The 23,658-nt window shown below is 43.7% G+C and overlaps 1 protein-coding gene across 4 annotated transcripts in view; it reads left to right on the top strand.

Moving 5' to 3' along the window:
• The window catches only part of cep192 (centrosomal protein 192), a 213,953-nt gene that overhangs the window by 16,491 nt on the left and 173,804 nt on the right, over window positions 1-23,658 (top strand). For all 4 annotated transcript variants that reach the window (XM_038808642.1, XM_038808645.1, XM_038808641.1 and 1 more), the window contains exons 4-9: window positions 3,253-3,419; window positions 4,216-4,271; window positions 8,628-8,775; window positions 9,574-9,722; window positions 14,148-14,300; window positions 17,038-17,185. In XM_038808642.1, coding sequence (XP_038664570.1) covers window positions 3,253-3,419; window positions 4,216-4,271; window positions 8,628-8,775; window positions 9,574-9,722; window positions 14,148-14,300; window positions 17,038-17,185 — 821 coding nt within the window. The remainder of the gene's footprint in view (window positions 1-3,252; window positions 3,420-4,215; window positions 4,272-8,627; window positions 8,776-9,573; window positions 9,723-14,147; window positions 14,301-17,037; window positions 17,186-23,658) is intronic.

Here is a 23,658-nt window from a genome sequence, read left to right on the forward strand (position 1 = left end):
TGTGACAGCTGAAGGCACAGTTGCCAATGATGGGGTGTTTTAGAATCGGGGATGTTCAAGAGGCCAGAATTGTAGGAATAATAATAACAATAAGAATAGCTTATTGTCAGAAGCAGGCTTCTGTGAAGTTACTGTGAAAAACCCCTAACCGCGACATTCCGGTGCCTGTTCGGGTAGGCCGGTACGGGAATTGAACCCGCGCTGCTGGCATTGCTCTGCATTACAAGCCAGCTGTTTAGCCCACTGTGCTAAACAAGCCCCAGAAAATGCAGAAAACACTGAATAGGATTGTGGACTGGAGGAGATTAGAGAGAGATATGAAGCAAATGACCACAAAAGGGTTCAAGCTCAAAAATTGAGGCATTACTTAACTGGGAACCAATGTAGGTCACCCTTTTAAAGCTAAGAACAGCAAAGTGCTTATAATTTGGAGTTGCGTTGAAAATGGAATGGGACACCGACTTGTGCTTTCCTGCAGTAAATTTCAGTTATTTTTATGCCTACTGATTTCACTAGTCTGTTTCTCTCCTTGTGAAGCCTCAATATTGTCCTCCATGTTTTTAGTACAGTTTCGTGTTTTGCAAACTTTTTGTAAAAAATGTACCCTGTGTCCAAGTCTAGATTGTAATTGGCATCAAAAAGACCAGTGTTCCAAATACCAGACCCTGGTTAACAGCACTGTAATTCTCTCCATTCTGGAAAACAACTGTTCGTGATTAATCTCTACTGTCTGCCTCTTGGCATATTTTGGATCCACATTGCCTTTTACCCCTTTAATCGCATGGGCTTTTGCTTACAAGTCTTTGACCAAAAGCCCCCAAACTTGCTGGGTATTGGACAGCCTTCTTCGAGGGAATGTCCAAAGTGGTGGGACGAGGGTGGAACCATGCCCGAAAGTGGAGGTCTTCAGGGTATCAGACCAGCCAGATCGATTACTGGGGAGAAGGGCGGACGCCCTTGCCTTTGCCTCCCTCATCGCCCACCGTAGAATCCTGCTTGGTTGGCGATCAGCAGCACCACCAAAAGCTGCAGACTGGCTCTCCGTCTTAGCAGAATTTCTCCAAATGGAGAAAATCAAATTCACCATCCATGGGTTGGAAGAGGGCTTCCACAAAACATGGGAGCCGTTCCGCGACCTGTTTGTGGCCAACACATAAATAAATAGCCAGGGGGAAATTGCCAGGACAAGGTGAGGTAGCAAAACCCAGCAAGAGAAAATAGGGAGCAGCAGTGGAAAAAGGGTGGGGGTGTGTGGGGGGGGGGGGGGGGGGGGGGGGGAACACGGTCAAGGAGAGAGTGACCTTTTGTGATGTTACAATAAATCAAAACGAACAGCAATGTATATCATTTTGAAAATGTCAATAAAAAGATTTTTTTTTTTTTTTTTAAACTGACCAAAAGCTATGACCAGCAAAGGAGATTTTACCGACCGGTTTCAGGAGTCTGTGCAGATCTATCAGAAAAAAGACATTTACAATTTAATTTTTCAAACCACATAAGTTAGATGTTATTTTGCAATGTTCAAAGACGACAATGGTTCTGAAGCTACAAAATAACATTTCTTTGTTGTATAAACAATCCACTTAAATTCTATTTTTGAACATAATCAAAACTAATTTTAATTTACTCAGCTGCCAGATTGAAATCTATACTCCTATACCTTGTAGAAAAAGCTGACAGAAACCAGAGTAATGAGTATCTACAAAAGAAAGAGTTCTTTGCATTGTACTCCGAAATCATCTCTTAAGGGTGCCTTTAGTTACTTAATCATATGTAAAGGGATCCATTTCATTGTGGGATATAACTATTCTCCAAAGAGCATCCAAATATATTGTAGTACATCTGAAATTCATCTGATGAGTACCATTGGCATTCATCATGCTAGGTGCTTTGCTGGAGTAATTTGGGAGTGAGGAAAACAATGACTGGGTTGGACAGAGTCAGCATGGATTTACCAAAGGGAAATCATGTTTAACAAATGCAATGGAATTCTTAGAGTATGTAACTAGTAGAGTTGATTGAAGGAACTAGTGGATGTGATTTATTTGGACTTTCAGAAGGTTTTTTGCCTAAATCACACATAGGAGATTAGCATGTAAAATTTACGCATGGGATTAGTGTATTGAGATGGATAGAAAACTGGTCGGCAGACAAGAAACAAAGAGTAGGAATAAATGAGTCTTTTTCCAAATGGCAGGCAATGACTAGAGATGTACTGCAGGGACCAGTGCTGGAACCACAGCTATTCACAATATATATTAATGATTTAGATGAGGGAACAAAATGCAATATCTGCAAATTTGCAGATGTCACAAAGCTGGTTGGGAGGGTGAGCTGTGAGGAGGATGCAGAGATGCTTCAGTGTGATTTGGACAACTTGAGTCAGTGGGCCAATGATTGGCAGATGCAGTATATTTGGATAAATGTGAGATTACCACTTTGGGAGCAAAAATGGAAAGGCAGATTATTATCTGAATGGCCAGTCGCTGAAGGTAAGCATGCAGGTGCAGCAGACAGTAAAGAAGGCAAATGGCATGTTGGCCTTCATAGTGAGAGGATTCGAGTACAGGAGCAGGAATGTCTTGCTGCAATGTACAGGACCCTGGTGAGGCCACACGAGGAATAGTGTGCAGTTTTGGTCATCTTATCTGAGGAAGGATATTCTTTACGAGAGAGAGAGAGAGAGAGAGTGTGCAGAGCAGGTTTACCAGACTGATTCCTGAGATCACAGGACTGGCATATGAGATTGAGTCAGTTATGATTGTATTCACTAGAGTTCAGAAGAATGAGGTGGGGGGGATCTCGTAGAAGCCTATAAAATTCTAACAGGGTAGATGCAAGAAGGATGTTCTGATGGTGGGGGTATCCAGAACCAGGGGTCACACTACAAGGACACTGGGTAGACCATTAAGGAAAGGAGAGGAGAAGACATTTTTTTCACCCAGGGTGTGATCGGCCTGTGGAATTCGCCACCACAGAAAGCAGTTGAGACCAAAATATTGTATGTTTTCATGAAGCAGTTAGATATAGCACTTGGGCGAAGGGGATCAAAGGCTATGGGGGGAATCAGGCTGTTGAGTTGGATGATCATCATGAATGGCAGAGCAGGCTCAAAGGGCCGAATGGCCTCCCCCACCGATTTTCTATGATCGTCCATATCTCCATTTTACAAAATGAAGCTTATTTTTAAAATTCCAAACTGATCAATGCATTTTCTACTGTTGGAATTTTTTTCTGTGCTTTTTATTTTAGAGAACATGTCAATGACTTCCTTGATGCTCACTGTATTCCTGATGCGATGAACAAGCACTTGGATGAATCTCCCCCCTCGGAAGTAAATTCAGAACATGCGTTTTCAGGGAAATATAACAATCGACGAGATGCCAAATTTGGGATATTGTCTGATGGTAAACTAGATGGTATGTGTGAGCAGCCATTCTGAATATCTCAATAAAGTTTTATAAAATACTCTAAATGGTTTCCTTGAAATTATCAAATTTGAAAAAAATTAATTGAAATTGAGCTTGCCACTATAACCTCATTTGGATCTGAATTAAAGCGGAATAATTGATTTATTAATTGAGTTCAAATTAACAAAGAACAAAGAAAAGTACAGCACAGGAACAGGCCCTTGGGCCCTCCAAGCGTGTGCCGACCATGCTGCCTGACTAAACTAAAATCTACACTTCCGGGCTGAGGGCAACGGAGGCCATCGCCCGTCCCTTCGGAAAGATCATTTTATTATATTTTGACATGCATACTTGCAAGTGGGGAAAAATATAAATAATTTTCAATTCCACGTGGACCCACATTTACCATTGAGAATTAGCATTCTGTTGTTTTAAATCTGGAGATAGAAAGAAAATCAGAAAAAGTAAGGACTGCTTCAAAAAAGTCCTTTAGCAAATGAAATCTGTCTTCCTTGCAGGAGACTACTCCAGACCCACATAATTGGTTTATAACTGCCCGTTTCAGGTGGTTTAGCAAGCCACTCGGGTGTATCAAATTGATTCAACACCTAATGGCATGTAGAGCACCGTTGCTACATGGGTGACAACGGCTCAAGAAGGTAGTCCACCATTACCTCAGAGCAAGTAGAGATGGCCACGATAGATCAGCCTTGCCAGCAATGATCATATCCTGAAATGAATTCAAAATTCTGACAATTTTTTTCTTTGTCTTTTGTCTGCTTAAGTTTGCTGCTTGCTTTTGCAGGGATTCATTCTGGGTTGGATAATCTGACTGACGATACTAACAATAAAGAAAAGAAGGTATTTGCACCCAAAATACAAATTGGTTGTACTTCTTAATGAATTGTAGCTTTTTAAAGCAGTTTGTTCATTGAACTTATCTTTATCATTTGAAAACTTTTGGTCACTAAATGCCCACATGCGGCATATTTGAAATATTTGGAGAATGTCATTATCAGAAGGAGATAATAGCTGTTTGAACTTTAATCTTATTTTTTTTAAATATAAATTTGGAGTACCCAATTATTTTTTTCCAATTTAATGTGGCCAATCCACCTAACCTGCACATCTTTGGGTTGTAGGGATGAAACACGGGAGAATGTGCAAACTCCAGGTCCTCAGCACTAGGTTAATCTTGCTTTTTAAAGCACCCATGACAAACATTCTAGATGCTGTAAATGAATATGAATGCTGTTTTGCTTAACTCAGTCACCCCACGGATATTGTTACAAGTGTTCCTCATGGTAGCATCCTTAGGCTAACAATCTTCAACTAATTCGTAAATGACCTTCCCTCGAACATAAGGCCAAAGGTGGGGATGTTGGATGCTGATTAGTGTTGAGCGAATGAACAGCCAGCAGCCATGCTCCGTATCCATACCAATGACATGGGTAGAGTGTAATGTCCTGGAGGCAGAATTTGGGGATCTAGGAGAGAAGCAAAATGAGTAGGACCTAAAAAGTATTAACCTCCAAATTTCTCCCAGTGCCACATGCCAATGTGTAGAGAAATTGGATCGAGCAGACGAATGTGTGGCTGAAGAAATGGTGCAGGTCAGAGGGCTTTAGCTTCCTGGGATTTGTTTTAAAATTTAGAGTATCCAATTCTTTTTTTTTCCAATTAAGGGGCAATTTAGCGTGGCCAATCCACCTACCCTGCACATCATTTTGTGTTGTGGGAGGAGAAATGTGCAAACTCCACACGAACAGTGACCCGGAATCGAACCTGAGGCCTTTGCTCCGTGCGGCAGCAGTGCTAACCACTGCGCCACCATGCCACCCTTATTTAGCTCCCTGGGATATTGGCATCTCTTCTGGAGGAGTTGGGAGAGCTGTAGGTCTTGTGGGTTGCACCCGAACAGAACTGCAAACAGTGTTGTGACAGGTTGGTTTGCTAGTACTATTGGGGAGGGTTTAAATGAACGTAGCGGGGGATAAGAACCAGGTGGTAACAATAGATAGGAAAAACACAATGAACTGGGAAAGACCTATAGCACTGGATTAAAAAATTGTAGGGTATTATGTGGGGTCAGAGTAGGGTGAAATGCAGTGGGGTCTAAATTTTATTTACTGGCACTATGACAAGGAGTTAACCAGAGTAAAAAGAATAATTAATTGAGGCAGGACCCATTTCAATGGGTTGAGTATAGATCTGGCCCAGGTAAATTAGAATAAAAGTTTGGCAGGCAAGACCCAAATGGAACAGTGGAGTGTCTTTTAAGGAGGAGAGAGTTCAGATATTGTCATGGTACATGCATCTGAGGGGGAAAGGTAGAATGAGCAAATCCAGAACTCTTTTTGGATGAGGAACGAGAGAGTAAGATGAAGCAGAAAAAGGGCAGGTATGACAGATTGATAATGCAAATGAAAACTAGGCTGAATATAGAAAGTTTAGAGGGGAAGTGGAAAAAGAAATGAGAAGCGAAGAGAGAGTATGAGAAGAGACTGATGGTGAACACGAGGATCCAAAAGTGTGTTCTAAAGGTAATGTAAAAAGAAGACTTCTGATTCAGAAACAAAAAGGGGATTTGCATGTGGAGGCAGAGGGCATTGCTAAAGTACTAAATGAGTATTTTGCATCTGTCTTTTACTGAGGAAGAAGAAACACTGGATGGGCTAAACATTCTATCAGAGGAAGTATTAGTTAGGCTGGCTGTACTTATTTAAGTCACCAGGATTGTACCAAATGCATCCAAGAATACTGAGAGCAGTAAGGGGAGAAATTGCAGAGGCGCTGGATATAATCCTCCAATCGTTCTGTTAGGAAAACAAAGGTAGTTTTAAGGGATTGATATGTGTATCGGTAAACATTAGAAATAAGATATAATTTTAATGAGTTTAATTTCATGTTTCTGTGCCTGGAAAGGGCCTGTAGTTAGATTCATGCTGGACATAGGCATTAGGTGGGGTGAGAGTAGTTGAAATGCAGTGAGGTCTAAATTTGATTCACTGTGCAATTGGGTATTGGCTACTCAAGCTTTTAAAGTGTGCAAGGATAAAACCAATAAGTACAGGCCTTCTACCCTTTTATTCCTGTTATGTCAATTCTCAAAACTTACCTTTTTTTAACACTACTTTTAATCAACTTTTCACATTATTTTCAAAAATTTCCTGTGTGATCCCTATATCTGTTCTTTGAATTAGATTGACATTAAGGTGCAAAGTATCAAACTGCATGTGATTGTAAGGATACAAAGTTGGCTGCAGGACACACATTAGGATCAATGGGCGGCACGGTTGCACAGTGCTTAGCACTGCTACCTCAGTGCCAGGAACCCAAGTTCAATTCCGGCCTTGGTGACTGTGTGAAGTTTGAACTTTCTCCCCATGTCTGTGTGGGTTTCCGCCGGGTGCTCCAGTTTACTCCGACATTCCAAAGATGAACAGGTTAGGTGGATTTCCCAAGATAAATTGCCACTTAGTGTCTAGGGATGTGAAGTTAGGTGGGGTTATGGGGATACGGTGGGGAAGTGGGCTTAGGTCGGTGATCTTTCAGGGGGTCGGTGCAGACTCAATGGGCCTCTTGCACTGTAGGAACTTTAAAAAAAAAGGAATGTAATAGATTTGTTTGGATTGGAGATATGGAAACAGTGGTTACCTATTAAGACCATCACCCACCTTAATGTATAATCTTTGTTCTATCTGAATGTCTCATTCGGCTGCTCTTGTAGTCCTTTATTCCTGCTATCTCTCATTTAGTTAAAAAACACTAATTTAGCATAGAACATAGAACAGTACAGCACAGAACAGGCCCTTCGGCCCTCGATGTTGTGCCGAGCAATGATCACCCTACTCACGGGGCCTCACGGTAGCATGGTGGTTAGCATCAATGCTTCACAGCTCCAGGGTCCCAGGTTCGATTCCCGGCTGGGTCACTGTCTGTGTGGAGTCTGCACGTCCTCCCCCTGTGTGCGTGGGTTTCCTCCGGGTGCTCCGGTTTCCTCCCACAGTCCAAAGATGTGCGGGTTAGGTGGATTGGCCATGCTAAATTGCCCGTAGTGTAAGGTTAATGGGGGGATTGTTGGGTTACGGGTATACGGGTTACGTGGGTTTAAGTAGGGTGAACATTGCTCGGCACAACATCGAGGGCCGAAGGGCCTGTTCTGTGCTGTACTGTTCTATGTTCTAAACCCACGTATCCACCCTATACCCGTAACCCAACAACCGCCCCCTTAACCTTACTTTTTAGGACACTACGGGCAATTTAGCATGGCCAATCCACCTAACCCGCACATCTTTGGACTGTGGGAGGAAACCGGAGCACCCGGAGGAAACCCACGCACACATGGGGAGGACGTGCAGACTCCGCACAGACAGTGACCCAGCCGGGAATCGAACCTGGGACCCTGGAGCTGTGAAGCATTTATGCTAACCACCATGCTGCCCCAAAGCATCTTTCGTTCCGACATGGGAGCAGAATAAGGCCACTCGGCCCATCGAGTCTGCTTCGCCATTCAATCATGGCTGATATTTTTCTCATCCCCATTCTCCTGCCTTCCCATTACCCGTGATCCTCCTATTAATCAAGAAGCTATCTATCTCTGTCTTAAAGACAATCTGTGATTTGGCCTCCGCAACCTTGTGCTGTTGATCTCCACAAGATTTCCTTTTTTATCTTGATCAAATTTATCCTTTTACTCTGATATTTATAAAATCCTTTGCAATTTTTCATTGTCGTTTTCATACCATATTAACTCTCTTTTTGTATCACCTCTATCTTTTAAACTCTTTGAATTTCATTTGTATTATTAGCACTAAATTGTCATACACATCAATTATATAATTTTAGTAGCTCACTTCTAGCAGTGAGCAAGATAGCTAGTTACAAGTCTCACAGAATTCCTACACTGCAGAAGGAGACCGTTTGCCCATCGAGTCTGCATTGACCCTCCGAAAACACACTCTACCTAGGCCAACTCCCCTGCTCTATTCCTCTAATCCCATGCATTGATCATGTTCAATCCACCTCACCTGCACACCTTTGGACTGTGGGAGCAAACTGGAACACCCTGAAGAAACCCACGCAGACACGGGGATAATGTGCAAACCCCTCAAAAACACACAATGCTCATTAGAACAAATTTCACGACCATTCACTCTTTATGCATTTTTTTAGAACTAATCCTGATGTTGTAATTATTGTCTTGTACATCGCCAGGTTGATGGCAGAAAGGAACCTGGGAACTTCCCTGCTATAAAACAAACAGATGAGGATTTGAGTTTAAGACGATACAGCGACAGCCTAGCGAGTTTGTTAGAAGATGAAAGGCTCTTGTCACTGGCAAGTTTGGAAGACCCGTCCACAGGTACGGTGCACAATGATGTTGTCCTGTTTTCCCCAGTGACTGCAAGTACAGTAGTTAAACATAAGGCTTCATTGTTAAAAAGATTTTTTTATAAATATTTTATTCAAGTCATTTTCATATAAACAAACAAAAGCAGAAGGACAACCAAACAGCATTGTGACCAACCAACATGCACTCTTCCCCTCCCCCGCTGATCCCTTAAACCTCCTTGAAGAAATCGATAAACGGCTTCCACCTCAGAGTGAACCCATCCACCGACCCCCCTCGAGACGAACCTGCCCTTCTCCAGCCTCAGGAATTCCGCCAGGTCACCCACCCACGCCCCTACTTTAGGCGGCTCCAAGTCCCGCCACCCAAACAAAATCTGTCTCTGGTCTATCAAGAAGGCAAAGGCCAGAACGCCGGCCTCGTCAATTCCCTGGATCTTCCGACATCTCGAGTGCGACCTCTGGACTCGGGACCACCTCCACCCCAGCACCTCACACGTTACATCCGCGAACCCCTGCCATAACCCTTTCAACTTTAGACATGCCCAGAACAAGTGGATGTGATTCACAGGCTGCACCGCGGCACCCATCTTCTACCCCTTCAAAGAACCTACTCATCCTTGCTACCGTCATATGCGCCCTATGTATTACTATAAACTGAATGAGGCTTAACCTCGCACACGACGAGGACTCGTTTCCCCTCCGTAGGGCCTCTGCCCACGTCTCGGCTCTGTGGCATACTTTGATTTACAATGTTGTGCTATAAATATAAGAAGCTGCACAAAAATTAATAATGCTTCAATTCTAACAGATGATGAATTTGATACTGAGGCATTTCGGGATGATAGACTGGAAGCTTACTTCAAACAGTTGGTCCCACCAGGAATGAAGAGAGGTCACACTGAAGGACAAGAACTCCCTGAAGTCCAAGCTGCACTTCAAGAAAGTAGATGGCAACAGGTAAAACTCAACAGCCTTGCCAGTGCATCATATATAACGGTATAGGGCAGCACGGTGGCACTATGGTTCGCATTACCAGGTTCGATTCCCGGCTGGGTCACTGTCTGTGCGGAGTCTGCACGTCCTCCCCGTGTGTGCGTGGGTTTCCTCCGGGTGCTCCGGTTTCCTCCCACAGTCCAAAAATGTGCGGGTTAGGTGGATTGGCCATGCTAAATTGACCGTAGTGTCCTAAAAAGTAAGGTTCGGGGGGGGTTGTTGGGTTACGGGTATAGGGTGGATACGTGGGTTTGAGTAGGGTGATCATTGCTCGGCACAACATCGAGGGCCGAAGGGCCTGTTCTGTGCTGTACTGTTCTATGTTCTATGCTGCCTACGGCGCTGAGGACCCGGGTTCGAATCCCGGCCCTGGGTCACTGTCCGTGTGGAGTTTGCACATTCTCCCTGTGTCTGCGTGGGTTTCACCCCCACAACCCAAAGATGTACAGGATAGGTATATTGGCCACGCTAAAATTGCCCCTTAATTGGAAAAATAATTGGGTACTCTTTATAAAAAAAAAAATAAAAAAATTTTTTTTTAAAAAGTATAACAGTATAAATAACATTTTAATATTTTGTCAAACTCCACACAGACAGTGACCCAGGGCCGGGATTCGAACCAGGGTCCTCGGTGCCATAGGCAGCAATGCTAACCACTCGTCGTGTGTGAGGTTAAGCCTCATCCAGTTCATAGTAATACATAGGGCGCATATGACGGTAGCAGGGATGAGTAGGTTCTTTGAGGGTGTAGAAGATGGGTGTGGCAGTGCAGCCTGCGAATCACATCCACTTGTTCTGGGCATGTCCATAGGGTTCTGGCAGGGGTTCGCGGATGTAATGTGTGAAGTGCTGGGGGTGGAGGTGGTGCCGAGTTCAGAGGTCGCCCTCGGGATGTCAGAAGATCCAGGGGTTGAAGAGGCCAATGTTCTGGCCTTTGGTATAATTAAGGTTCAGATTCACCAGTAACATCTTATATTTCTATATTTGAAATGCCCAGACAGAAATTTAAATTACTAGTCCTCAGACAGAAACATAAATTACTAGTTGTTTTAGTCTTGTCCAATAAAACATAATACACCAATATGGTAACATTCTTACGTCATTGAATATTTCTTGAAATAATGTTATCTGTTAATACAGAAACTATTCTTTACTATTGGCCTTTGGTAAGTGCAACTAATTCAGAATTACCAAAATGTTAAATTTAGAAAAACTGAAATGAATTGTAGAATCAATTGAATTAGTTGAAGCCTACCATCAAGGGCAGCATGGCAGCACAACTGGATAGCACTGTGGCTGCACAGTGCTAGGGTCCCAGGTTTGATTCCCTACTGGGTCACTGTCTGTGCGGAGTCTGCATGTTTGCCTCGTGTATGCGTGGGTTTCCTCCGGGTGCTCCGGTTTCCACCCACAGTCCAAAACGTGCAGGCTAGGTGGATTGGCCACTATAAATTGCCCTTCATGGCCAAAAAAAAAGGTTCGGAGAGGTTGTTGGGTTACTGGGATAGGGCGGACGTGAGGGTTTAAGTGGGTCGGTGCAGACTCGATGGGCTGAATAGCCTCCTGCACTGTATGTTCTATGTTCTATCTAAAGTCAGAGGGACATTAGGATGAGACCAAAAGGGATCATCCACTGTGTTCAGCACTGTTGCCTCACGGCGCCGAGGTCCCGAGTTCGATCCCAGCCCCGGGTCACTGTCCGTGTAGAGTTTGCATGTTCTCACCCCCATAACCCAATAATGTGCAGGGTAAGTGGATTGGCCATGCTATATTCACGCTTAATTGGAAAAATAAAAGAATCGGGTACTTTAAATTGAATAAAAAGAAGGATCATTCAGTTGGTATTTCTAACCAAAGGTGATTGCAAACTCTTCAGCTTTGTTTGCTTGGCGGCTGAATCTCCAGGGACAAACGGACTGAACTAGCCTCAATATAATGCCTAGCTATCAAATATAACTAGCCATGTGGAAGGCCTATTAATATTTTACGGTTGGTAAGAACAAGATTTTACCTAGCTTATCCTAGCATCTAATTATTTTTGACCAGTTCTTGAATCTCAGTGCCACTCAGTTAGTTGACCATTGTGCATTGAATCTCTGATTTACATTTGTATCATGTTGTTCACATTGCAGAATACTTGCAATCAAGGAATTATAATTGTGACCACACTTAATATAAGCAAACAACACCCAGAGTCCTAGGTGTTAAATGACAGTAATGGGTAACCAAACCTTCCTGGATATTTTTGAATTAGAATTAGGTCAGTGGTCGACTAAACCTCCAGTTGTCATTGATTTACAACTCAAAGAACAAAGAAACGTACAGCACAGGAACAGGCCCTTCGGCCCTCCAAGCCCGTGCCGACCATGCTGCCTGTCTAAACTAAAATCTTCTACACTTTCTGGGTCCATATCCCTCTATTCCCATCCTATTCATGTATTTGTCAAGATGCCCCTTAACCGTCACTATTGTCCCTGCTTCCACCACCTCCTCTGGCAGCGAGTTCCAGGCACCCACTACCCTCTGTGTTAAAAAAAAAAAGCCTGCCTCGTACATCTCTTCGAAACCTTGTCCCTCGCACCATAAACCTATGCTCCCTAGTAATTGACCCCACTACCCTGGGGAAAAGCCTCTGAATATCCACCCTGTCTATGCCCCTCATAATTGTGTAGACCTCTATCAGATCGCCCCTCAACCTCCGTCGTTCCAGTGAGAACAAACCGAGTTTATTCAACCGCTCCTCATAGCTAATGCCCTCCATACCAACCAACATCCTGGTAAATCTCTTCTGCACCCTCTCTAGAGCCTCCACATCCTTCTGGCAGTGTGGCGACCAGAATTGAACACTATACTCCAAGTGTGGTCTAACTAAGGTTCTATACAGCTGCAACATGACTTGCCAATTTTTATACTCAATGCCCCGGCCAATGAAGGGAAGCATGCCGTAAGCCTTCTTGACTACCTTCTCCACCTGTGTTGCCCCTTTCAGCGACCTGTGGACCTGTACACATAGAACTCTCGGACTGTCAATACTCTTGAGGGTTCTGCCATTCACTGTATATTCCCTACCTGCATTAGACCTTCCAAAATGCATTACCTCACATTTGTCGGATTAAACTCCATCTGCCATCTCTCCGCCCAAGTCTCCAAACGATCTAAATCCTGCTGTATCCTCTGACAGTCCTCATCGCTATCTGCAATTCCACCAACCTTTGTGTCATCTGCAAACTTACTAATCTCACCAGTTACATTTTCTTCCAAATCATTTATATATACTACGAACAGCAAAGGTCCCAGCACTGATCCCTGCGGAACACCACTAGTCACTACCCTCCAATTAGAAAAGCACCCTTCCATTACTACTCTCTGCCTTCTATGACCTAACCAGTTCTGTATCCACCTTGCTAGCTCACCTATGATCCCGTGTGACTTCACCTTTTGTACCAGTCTACCATGAGGGGCCTTGTCAAAGACCTTACTGAAGTCCATATAGACGACGTCCACTGCCCTACCTGCATCAATCATCTTTGTGACCTCTTTGTAAAACTCTATCAAGTTAGTGAGACACGACCTCCCCCTCACAAAACCATGCTGCCTCTCACTAATACGTCCATTTGCTTCCAAATAGGAGTAGATCCTGTCTCGAAGAATTCTCTCCAGTAATTTCTCTACCACTGACGTAAGGCTCACCGACCTGTAGTTCCCTAGATTATCCTTGCTACCCTTCTTAAACAAAGGAACAACATTGGCTATTCTCCAGTCCTCCGGGACATCACCTGAAGACAGTGAGGATCCAAAGATTTCTGTCAAGGGCCTCAGCAATTTCCTCTCTTGCCTCCTTCAGTATTCTGGGGTAGATCCCATCCGGCCCTGGGGACCTATCTACCTTAATATTTTTCAAGGCGCCCAACACCTCGTCTTTTTAGATCTCAATGTGACCCAGGCTATCAACACCCTTCTCCAGACTTAACAGCCACCAATTCCTTCTCTTTAGTGAATATTGATGCAAAGTATTAATTTAGTACCTCGCCCATTTCCTCTGGCTCCGCACATAGATTCCCTTGCCTATCCTTCAGTGGGCCAACCCTTTCCCTGGCCACCCTCTTGCTTTAATCCTCGTACATTTATCTGCAAAACCCATTGATTTTCAAGGAACTGAGATGAACATAGTTGCACAATATTTATCCATTTTGTGGGAGACATGGGGTTGAAATGCATAAGGATTGACAATCTGCACTTGAGTGGAATTAGAAGGTAATAATTGGACTTCATAAACATAAAAGAAGAAGCACTTGCATGTTTCATAGAATTGTATTCTTGATCTTATGAAAAGTGGTTTCTCTGAAATGGACAATTTTGAACGTTGAAGAATTGTTTGCAATGTTGCAGAGTAACTTTCAGATGCCCCCTGTTCGACAAGCGGCCACTGGAATGGATTCTGCACCATCAAGTGATACAGATTCAGAAGATGAATTAGAGGCTGTCCAGCAACAGAGTGCTTTGCAAGGACAGTTACTGCTGTCCAGTTTTTCAAGGCAATTGGTATGCAGATTCTATTATACTTTTTAAAAAAAAAAACGTATTTTCTAGATTTGTGTGGGGAATAAATGAAACTATATTTCAGTTTGTGTTTTTGTGCACATCTTTGAAACTACTTTGTTTGAATTCATCAAAAAAATTGAATTGGTAGGGATTAATCATTATATTGATTTCTGTTGATCAGAAGTGAGTACACTTATCAACATCCATTGAACTTTAAGACCAGATGTGGCTCTATAAATCTATAGCTTTGGAATTGGGTCAGATAATTTATTAAAATGCATTGTAGAGATCAATTCCAAAATATAAGGCCAGGAAGTCACAAAAGATTATATATGGAAAAAGTAAATTGACCAGAACCAAGGGGAAATAAAGACAAGGGTTAGTATAGAAAGTGTATTCTGGTATTTGAGTAAAACTACCGTCAAATATAAAATCTCAACGGAAAGATGCAGACTCAGCGTTACGTCTGCCTGTAACCTCAGAATCAATAGTGATTTTCCTGCCTTTGCTTTTGGTTTTATCCTAAACTTCTGCTACCAATTGTTTATTAAGCTTAAGTTACCGTAAGTAGCGAAGCATTACAGACCAGAAAGGACTCAGATTTGATTTCCAGTCTTGGCAGTGTTCTCCCAACAGTGGTAAAGTGCTACAACTGATGCCACATGCCCGAGTTTAAGCATGTGGAAAAATGGCAATGCATGTGTGCATGCCGATGAGAATGATAGCCACTTCAACTGTAGGGCACACCTTTGAGAGAAAATTGTTGAGAAAACAAATGCAAATGGGAACAGCTGTATCCCACATAACCTTAATGTTTAAACAAGTGTAGTTTCATATCATTTTAGGTTAATCTTGCACAGTGGATTTGCTCTGTCATGATTGGTGTATCTTTCCCAAATGATTACTGGAACATAAGAACTAGGAGCAGGAGAAGGCCATCTGGCCCCTCGAGCCTGCTCCACCATTCAATGAGATCATGGCTGATCTTTTGTGGACTCAGCTCTACTTTCTGGCCCGAACACCATAACCCTTAATCCCCTTATTCTTAAAAAAACTATTTATCTTTACCTTTAAAAAATTTAATGAAGGAGCCTCAACTGCTTCAATGGGCAAGGAATTCCATAGATTCACAACCCTTTGGGTGAAGAAGTTCCTCCTAAACTCAGTCCTAAATCTACTTAACCTTATTTTGAGGCTATGCCCCCTAGTTCTGCTTTCACATGCCAGTGGAAACAACCTACCCGCATCCTTTCTATTCCCTTCATAATTTTATGTGTTTCTATAAGATCCCCCCTCATCCTTCTAAATTCCAACAAGTACAGTCCCAGTCTACTCAACCTCTCCTCGTAATCCAACCCCTTCAGCTCTGGGATTAACCTGGTGAATCTCCTCTGCACACCCTCCAGTGCCAGTACGTCCTTTCTCAAGTAAGGAGACCAAAACTGAGCACAATACTCCAGGTGTGGCCTCACTAACACCTTATACAATTGCAACATAACCTCCCTAGTCTTAAACTCCATCCCTCTAGCAATGAAGGACAAAATTCCATTTGCCTTCTTAATCACCTGTTGCACCTGTAAACCAACTTTCTGTGACTCGTGCACTGGCACACCTAGGTCTCTCTGCACAGCAGCATGCTTTAATATTTTATCATTTAAATAATAATCCCATTTGCTGTTATTCCTATGAAAATGGATAACCTCACATTTGTCAACATTGTATTCCATCTGCCAGACCCTAGCCCATTCACTTAACCTATCCAAATCCCTCTGCAGACTTCCAGTATCCTCTGCACTTTTCACCACTCATCTTAGTGTCGTCTGCAAACTTGGACACATTGCCCTTGGTCCCCAACTCCAAATCTTGCTACAAATTGGCTTTGATGAGACCACAGCTGAAAGACTATGAGACTATTTGGTCTCCACATTTATGGAAGGGTATGCATGCATTTTGAGGCAGTATAGCAAAGAGGATTGGTCCATGGGATGAGAGAATTATCCTTTGATTGGAGGCGGAGTACATTGGGTGTTATATTCTCTGGAGTTTAGAAGAATGAGAGGTGATCTCATTGAAATATCTAAGATTCTGAACAGGTCCTAACAGGATGGACCCTGAGAGATTGTTTCCCCTGGCTGTGGAATCTACAGCACTGGCAAAGTCTCAGGATATGGGGCTGATCATTTAGGACTCAAATTAGGAGAAATTACTTCCTTCAAAAGGCTTGCAAATCTCTGGAATTCTCCACCCTAGAGGGTTGTGGATGCTCCTTTGTTGACTATGTTTAAGGCTGGGACTCTGGAACCAAGGGATTTGAGGAGAGGCATGAAAGTGGAGTTGAATACCAAGATCAGTCATGATCATGTTAAGTGGCAGGGCAAGCTTGATGGATCACAGCGGCTCCTCCTGCTTCCATCTCTTGTGTTCTTGAACATTGGAAAATTTCTCCAAGCTGTGATTCACATTGAGGTATATACTACCTGCCTGTGTAGCTTCTTGTCTGAACCTGGATGGTAAATAGTGATGGGCCATATAACAGAGATGTTACAGGTGGGTGTAACCCTGTGCTTACTTGGTGTCCTGACACATGAATTGCAATTTATCTTCATATAAAATGGAGATTGAGCATGAATATTTTTCATTTATATATTGCAATAACACAGCAAGCAGTGTATTTGCTGAATAAACAATGTAGGAACCTTCAAAATACTAATTATCAACTTCTTAATTTTCAATGCAGCTTGGAGAGAGCAATCATCCCAGCTTTCGGCCAGGATTAGAAGGTGGTAGTTCTGATGAGTCCATTGGACCACTTGATGAACTAAATGACATTGGATTTGAATTCCGAAGATCGGCAGAGGGTCAGGTCATAAACTCTCCAGTTGTAGGTAAGCACAATATTGAATGTAAAACTGTTACATCATCAATTTTCATACAATTGTGATGATGCCTAGCTAAAGTTGGTGAGTGTTATTGTGACTGTTTTGCTTTCCTTATCCCTTTAGTAGGAGTTTTCTATTCCGAGGTCAAATTGAATTGGAAATGTTTAGTAGCATTTTCTCTTGTGTTCAAGATGTCTTGGCAATTGTGCTTTTACAGTCTCGCGTTGTGAGCCAGTACAATGAGTTATTTTGGTCCATACTGCCTCTGATATCACCCCCTGATCTGATCCATATTTAGACTTTACTGTGGTGTATTGTGACTGGATGATTTTCCTGTTTCAGCTTTAGATAAAGTAGTGTTTATCCTGACAGTGCGAGTGTTTTTCCATGTACAAAGAACAATACAGCAAAGGAAAGGCCCTTCGGCCCTCCAAGCCTGTACCTGTCATGATGCCACCCTTGGCCAAAACCCTCAGCACTTCCTAGAGCAATTTCCCTCTATTTCCATCCCATCCGTGTATTTGTCAAGATGCCTTTTGAATGCCGTTAATGTATCTACTTCCACAACCTTCCCTGGCAACGCGTACCAGCCACTCACCACCCTCTGTGTATTAAAAAAAAAAAAACCTGCCTCGCAAACTTTGCCCCACGAACCCATACCTATGCCCCCTGGTGACTGACCCCTCCACCCTGGGAAAGAGTGCCTGCCCATCCACTCTCTTCATGCCCCTCATAATGTTGTAGACCTCTATCGGGTCACCCTCCATCATTCTAATGAAAACATTCCGAGTCTATTCAGCCTCTCTACATAACTAACACTCTCCAGACCAGCAACATCCTGGTAAACCTCCTCTGCACCCTCTCCAACACCTCCACATCCTTCTGGTAGCGTGGCGACCAGAATTGTGCGCAGTATTTCAAGTGCGGCCTTACCAAGGTTCTATACAACTGTAGCATGTCTTGGCCAGTTTGCGTACTCTATGTCCCATCGAATGAAGGCAAGCATTCCGTATGCTTTCTTTACTACCTTAGAACATAGAACAGTACAGCACAGAACAGGCCCTTCGGCCCTCAATGTTGTGCCGAGCCATGATCACCCTACTCAAACCCACGTATCCACCCTATACCCGTAACCCAACAACCCCCCCCCCCCCTTGTCCACTTGTGTTGCCACTTTCAAAGATCTGTGGACCTGCACGCCCAGATCTCTCTGACTTTCTCTATTCCTAAGAGTTTTGCCATTTACGGTATATTTCCCCTCTATCTTAGACCTACCAAAATGCATTACCTCACATTTGTCTGGATTAAACTCCATTTGCCATTTCTCTGCCCAAGTCTGCAACCTATTTATGTCCTGCTGTATTCTCTGACAATCCTCAACACTATCTACCATTCCACCAACCTTGGTGTCACCTGTGAACTTACTAATCAGACCAGCTACATTTTCCTCCAAATCATTTATGTATACTACAAACAACAGAGGCCCCATCATCGATCCCTGTTGAACACCACCAGTCACAACCTCCCATTCAGAAAAACAGCCTTCTGCTAACCTTTGCCTTCTGTGACCGAGCCAGTACTGTATCCATCTTGCCACCTTGCCTCTGATCCCGTGTGACTTTGCCTTTTTGTACAGTCTCCCATGAGGTACCTTTTCAAAGGCTTTACTGAAGGCCATGTAAACAACATCTACCAGGAGCAGAGTGGCACAGCGGAAGCGGCTGGGCCCATAACCCAGAGGTCGATGGAAACAACATCTACTGCCCTCCCCTCATCAATCATCTTTGTCACCTCCTCAAAAAAACTCGATCAAGTTAGTGAGGCACGACCTCCCCTTTCACAAAACCATGCTGTCTATCGCTAATAAGTCCATTTGTTTCCAAATAGGTATAAACCCTGTCCCTGAGAATTGTCTAATAATTACCTACAACCGATGTGAGGCTCACCGGCCTATAGTTGGCAGGATTATCCCTGCTACCTTTCTTAAACAGCACATTAGTTATTCTCCAGTCCTCTGGGATCTCACCTGTAGCCAATGAGGATACAAAGATGTCAGTCAAGGTCCCAGCAATTTCCTCCCTTGTTTCCCTCTGTATTCTGCAGTAAATCCCATCTGACCCAGGAGACTTTTCTACCTTAATGTCTTTTTTTTAAAAAACCAATACTACCTCCAATGTCAACATGATACAGACTGTCCACGCACCCTACCCAAGAATCATCTTCCACAAAGTCCTTTTCTTTGGTGAACACTGATGCAAAGTACTCATTGAATACCTCGCCCATTTGCTCTGGCTCAACACATAGATTCCCCCCACTGTCCTTAAGTGGTCCAATCCTTTCCCAGGCCACCATCTTGCTTTTGACATATGAATAAAAAGCTTTGGGATTCACCTTAATCCTATTTGCAAGGGCTTTTCATTACCTCTCCTAATTTTCCGCTTAAGTACCTTCCTACTTTCTTTATATTCCTCAAGGGTTTCGACTGTCTCTGCCCTTTTAAACCATACAAAAGTCTCCTTTTAAAAAAAAAATATTTTTATTCTTTTTCACGTTTTCTCCCAAATTTAAACCCACCAACAATAATCAATAATGAATCTATCAATCCCCATATCAATAAAACGGGCTGGTTTAGCTCACTGGGCTAAATCGCTGGCTTTTAAAGCAGGCCAGCAGCACGGTTCGATTCCTGTACCAGCCTCCCCGGACAGGCGCCGGAATGTGGCGACAAGCGGCTTTTCACAGTAACTTCATTGAAGCCTACTCGTGACAATAAGCGATTTTCATTTCATTTTCATTTCAATGAAGCTATTATCACCGGGCTCCCTGAGTTTTTCCCTGGGCTATCGGGAGCGGTGCTGTTGCTAGTGCTTTCAATCCCGACCCCCTGCACAAGCTCTCTTCCGTTCTGACCCACTGAGAATCAACCCCTCTGACCCAGCTCCGCACCTTCTCCACATTCGCTGCCCAGTAATAATACATCAGGTTCGGAAGACCTAAAACCCCTGCCTGCCTTCCCCTCTGTAGCAGCACCTTTCTAACTCTGGCCACCTTCCCTCCCCATATGAACGAGGTAATCATTCCTTCAGTCTCCTGAAAAATGACTTTGGCAGGAAAATCGGCAGGCATTGGAAAATGAACAGAAATCACGGCAGCATGTTCATTTTAACCGGCTGAACCCGACCCGCCAGTGACAGAGGAAGACCATCCCACATTGCCAGATCAGCTTTCACTCTCCCCACCAAACTAAAAATGTTATACCTGCGGAGGCCTCCCCCCACTCCCGGGCAACCTGCACCCCCAGATATCTAAAGTGAGTCCCTGCCCTACGGAATGGCAGCCCCCACCCCAGCCCCACCCGTGGCCGAGACACCACAAAATACTCACTCTTGTTTAGATTTAGTTTGTACCCCGAGAGAGCCAAACACCCGAAGCAGCTCCAGTATTCCCCCTATTGACACACTCAGTTCCAGCACGTGTAACAGCAAGTCATCGGCATATAAGGACACCCTATGCTCTTATCTATCACCCCCCCCCCCCCCGCACTATCCCTTTCCATACCTCCAAACTTATTAATGCAATGGCCAATGGCTCAATCGCGAGTGCAAACAGCAAGCGGGACATAGGATATCCCTGCCTAGACCCACGGTAGAGAGAAACGTATCTCGAGCTGATGTTATTTGTGCGGACACTCGCCCTCTGCTCCTTGTATAGTAACTTTACCCAGTCCACAAATCTTGGTCCAATCCAAACCGCTTCAGAACTGCCATCAAGTACCCCCATTCTACCCGGTCAAACGCCTTCTCAGTGTCCAATGCCACAACCACTCCGCCGGTGCTATAACCACGTTCAGTACCCGTCTAACGTTTGAAAAGAGTTGCCTCCCTCTCACAAACCCTGTCTTGATCTTCACCTATCACCTTCAGGAGGCACTCCTCCAGCCTACCCATCAGTACCTTCACCAATACTTTTGCGTCCACGTTTAAAAGTGATATGGGCCTATATGACCCATACTCCGGCAGGTCCTTATTTTTTTTTTAGCAGCAGGGAAATAGCTTCCTGCCCCAAAGTTTGTGGCAACACCCCCTTCCCTATCGCCTCCTCAAACATCCCCACCATCAGGGGTGCCAACTTATCCTTGAATTTTTTATAATATTGCACCGGAAACCCATCCGGTCCTGCCACCTGCCCTGACTGCATCCCCCCCAATCGCATCTTTTTATCTCCTGCTCCATTATCGCCCCCCTCTAATGTAGCCCTGTCCCCTTCCCCTAACCTCGGGTACTCCAACCCATCTAGAAATTCCTGCATCTCCCGGTCTCACCCAGGTGGCTCTTAAACCTGTACAACCTCTCATAGAATTCCTCAAAGACCTTGTTACTCCTTTTTCTTTTGATGAGGTTTACAATATCCCTTGTTATCTAAGGCTCCCTAAACTTCCCAGATTTCTCCTTCGTTCTCTCAGGAGAGTGACTTTCCTGAATCCTAATCAAATGTAACTTGCCTCCAGGTACTGATTAACTAATTAAAGGGGTAGAGTTTGCCTTTTTTCTGCTGACCTGCTGCAGAGGGCTCAAATCAGAGGTTCTCGAGTTCTTTTTGTGAGTCGCCCATAAGATTCACATCCCTGTACAGCTCCTCTGTGAAATTGGGATCTGAAAAATATCTTTTTTTTATTGTATCTTCAGTCTTTCGTCTGAGAGCAAAGTGCCAGCATTCACCTGCTCCACCTTCTCCAATAACTTGTGCTAAATATTTTTCCCCTCATCAAGACAGCATATCCTTGCACAACTCTGCCCCAGTTTGCGAAACTCTCACTCGGGTAGCTTTCATGTGAACTCTTGCTAGCAACCAGAATGAGTAGAACCATTAGTCAGACTTGGAAAATCACATAACATTATTGGACCAGACCCTGTAGTGAGCTAATTGTGTGTGACTGCTCCAAATGAGAGGGAACGAGTTTGGTGGTCGTGTTAATTTCATTGTCTTGATCCAAATTAGGGCATATGAAGGGGCTGCACATCCCTTTTGGAAACCTAAAATTCGACAGGGGAAATTGCACTTGAGGCATTTTCTATCCTTTTGGATATCTGAATGAATGTAGGCCATCTGTCACCTCTTGGAAAACAGAGCCTCGACACTCAGATGCTGTCATCTGTGTGTATTATAGTCTGACCGTGACCTACTCTAACGTTTTTGAAATATTTATTGGGTTTCCCACAGACTTCCTGACTAAGTTTATTGAGGTGGCCTTTTAATTCTGCTCGACTAATTCACTATCCTGTGCATCTCAAGAGACTGTTGCTGAGGTGTGGTTCCACAGGTGGTAGAAGTCTTCACTTCGCCATGGTTGGTGAGTGTGGGCTGATGGTTGAGACTGAAGTTATCATAAAACAATCTCACCACTTTCATAATGTCCACACTTGCTTTCGGAAAACCTGGCAGGTTTTTTTTCTTTCTTTCCCCAAGCAGTGGTGTGCAGGCTGGTATGGTGATTTTAGCTGTACCTTTCACAATTCGTGCATATACAGGTGACCCAGTCAATGCAAGTAATAAAATGCAAAAAGAGGAAAGTTTTTCCTCTTCAGTTGTACAGGGCACTAGTAAGTTCACATTTGAAGTACCGTGTATAGTGTTGATCACCTTATTTAAGAAACAATGTAAATGTGTTGGAAGCAGTTCAGAGAAGGTTTATCAGACTAATACCTGGAATAGGTGTGTTGCCTTATGAGGAAAGGTTAAGCAGGCTCGACTTGTATCCATTGGAGTTTAGAAGAGTGAAAGGCAACTTGATTGAAACATATAACTTTCTGAGGCGTATTGGCAAGGTAGGTCCTGACGTGAGTTGACGGGAATCGACGAGGTGGATGTGGAGAGGATGTTTCCTCTCGTGGGAGATTCACTGTTTAAAAAAAAAAGGTTGCCTATTTAAGACTGGAATAAAATCCCATAAAGGGTTAGTATGCATAATTAAAACCCTGGGATTGGGGGTAATATATTGGCATGCATTGAGAATTGGTTAGCAGGCAGGAAATTGAGAGTAGCACAAATTGATCTTCTTTGAAGCAGCAGGCCATGACTAGTGGTGTCCCGCAGGAATCAGTGCTTATGCCCCAGCCATTCACAGTATACATCAATGATGTGGATAAGGGAACCACAAGTAATATTTCCAAATTTCTTGATAACACAAAATTTGGTGGTTATATGAATCCAGAATTCCTACAGTGCATCAAGTCCAAAGACGTGCAGGTTAGGTGGATTGGGCATGCTAAAATTGTCCTTAGTGTCCAAAAAAGGTTCGGAGGGTTATTGGGTTACGGGGATGGGGTGGAAGTGAGGGCTTAAGTGGGTCGGTGCAGACCCGATGGGCTGAATGGCCTCCTTCTGCACAGTATGTTCTATGACCGGCTGAAGCACCGCAACCCCACCTAACCTTTTTGGACACTAAAGGGTAATTTAGCATGGTCAATCCACCTGACCTG

Source organism: Scyliorhinus canicula, chromosome 10 (genome assembly GCF_902713615.1).
Source record: "Scyliorhinus canicula chromosome 10, sScyCan1.1, whole genome shotgun sequence".
NCBI lineage: Eukaryota > Metazoa > Chordata > Chondrichthyes > Carcharhiniformes > Scyliorhinidae > Scyliorhinus > Scyliorhinus canicula.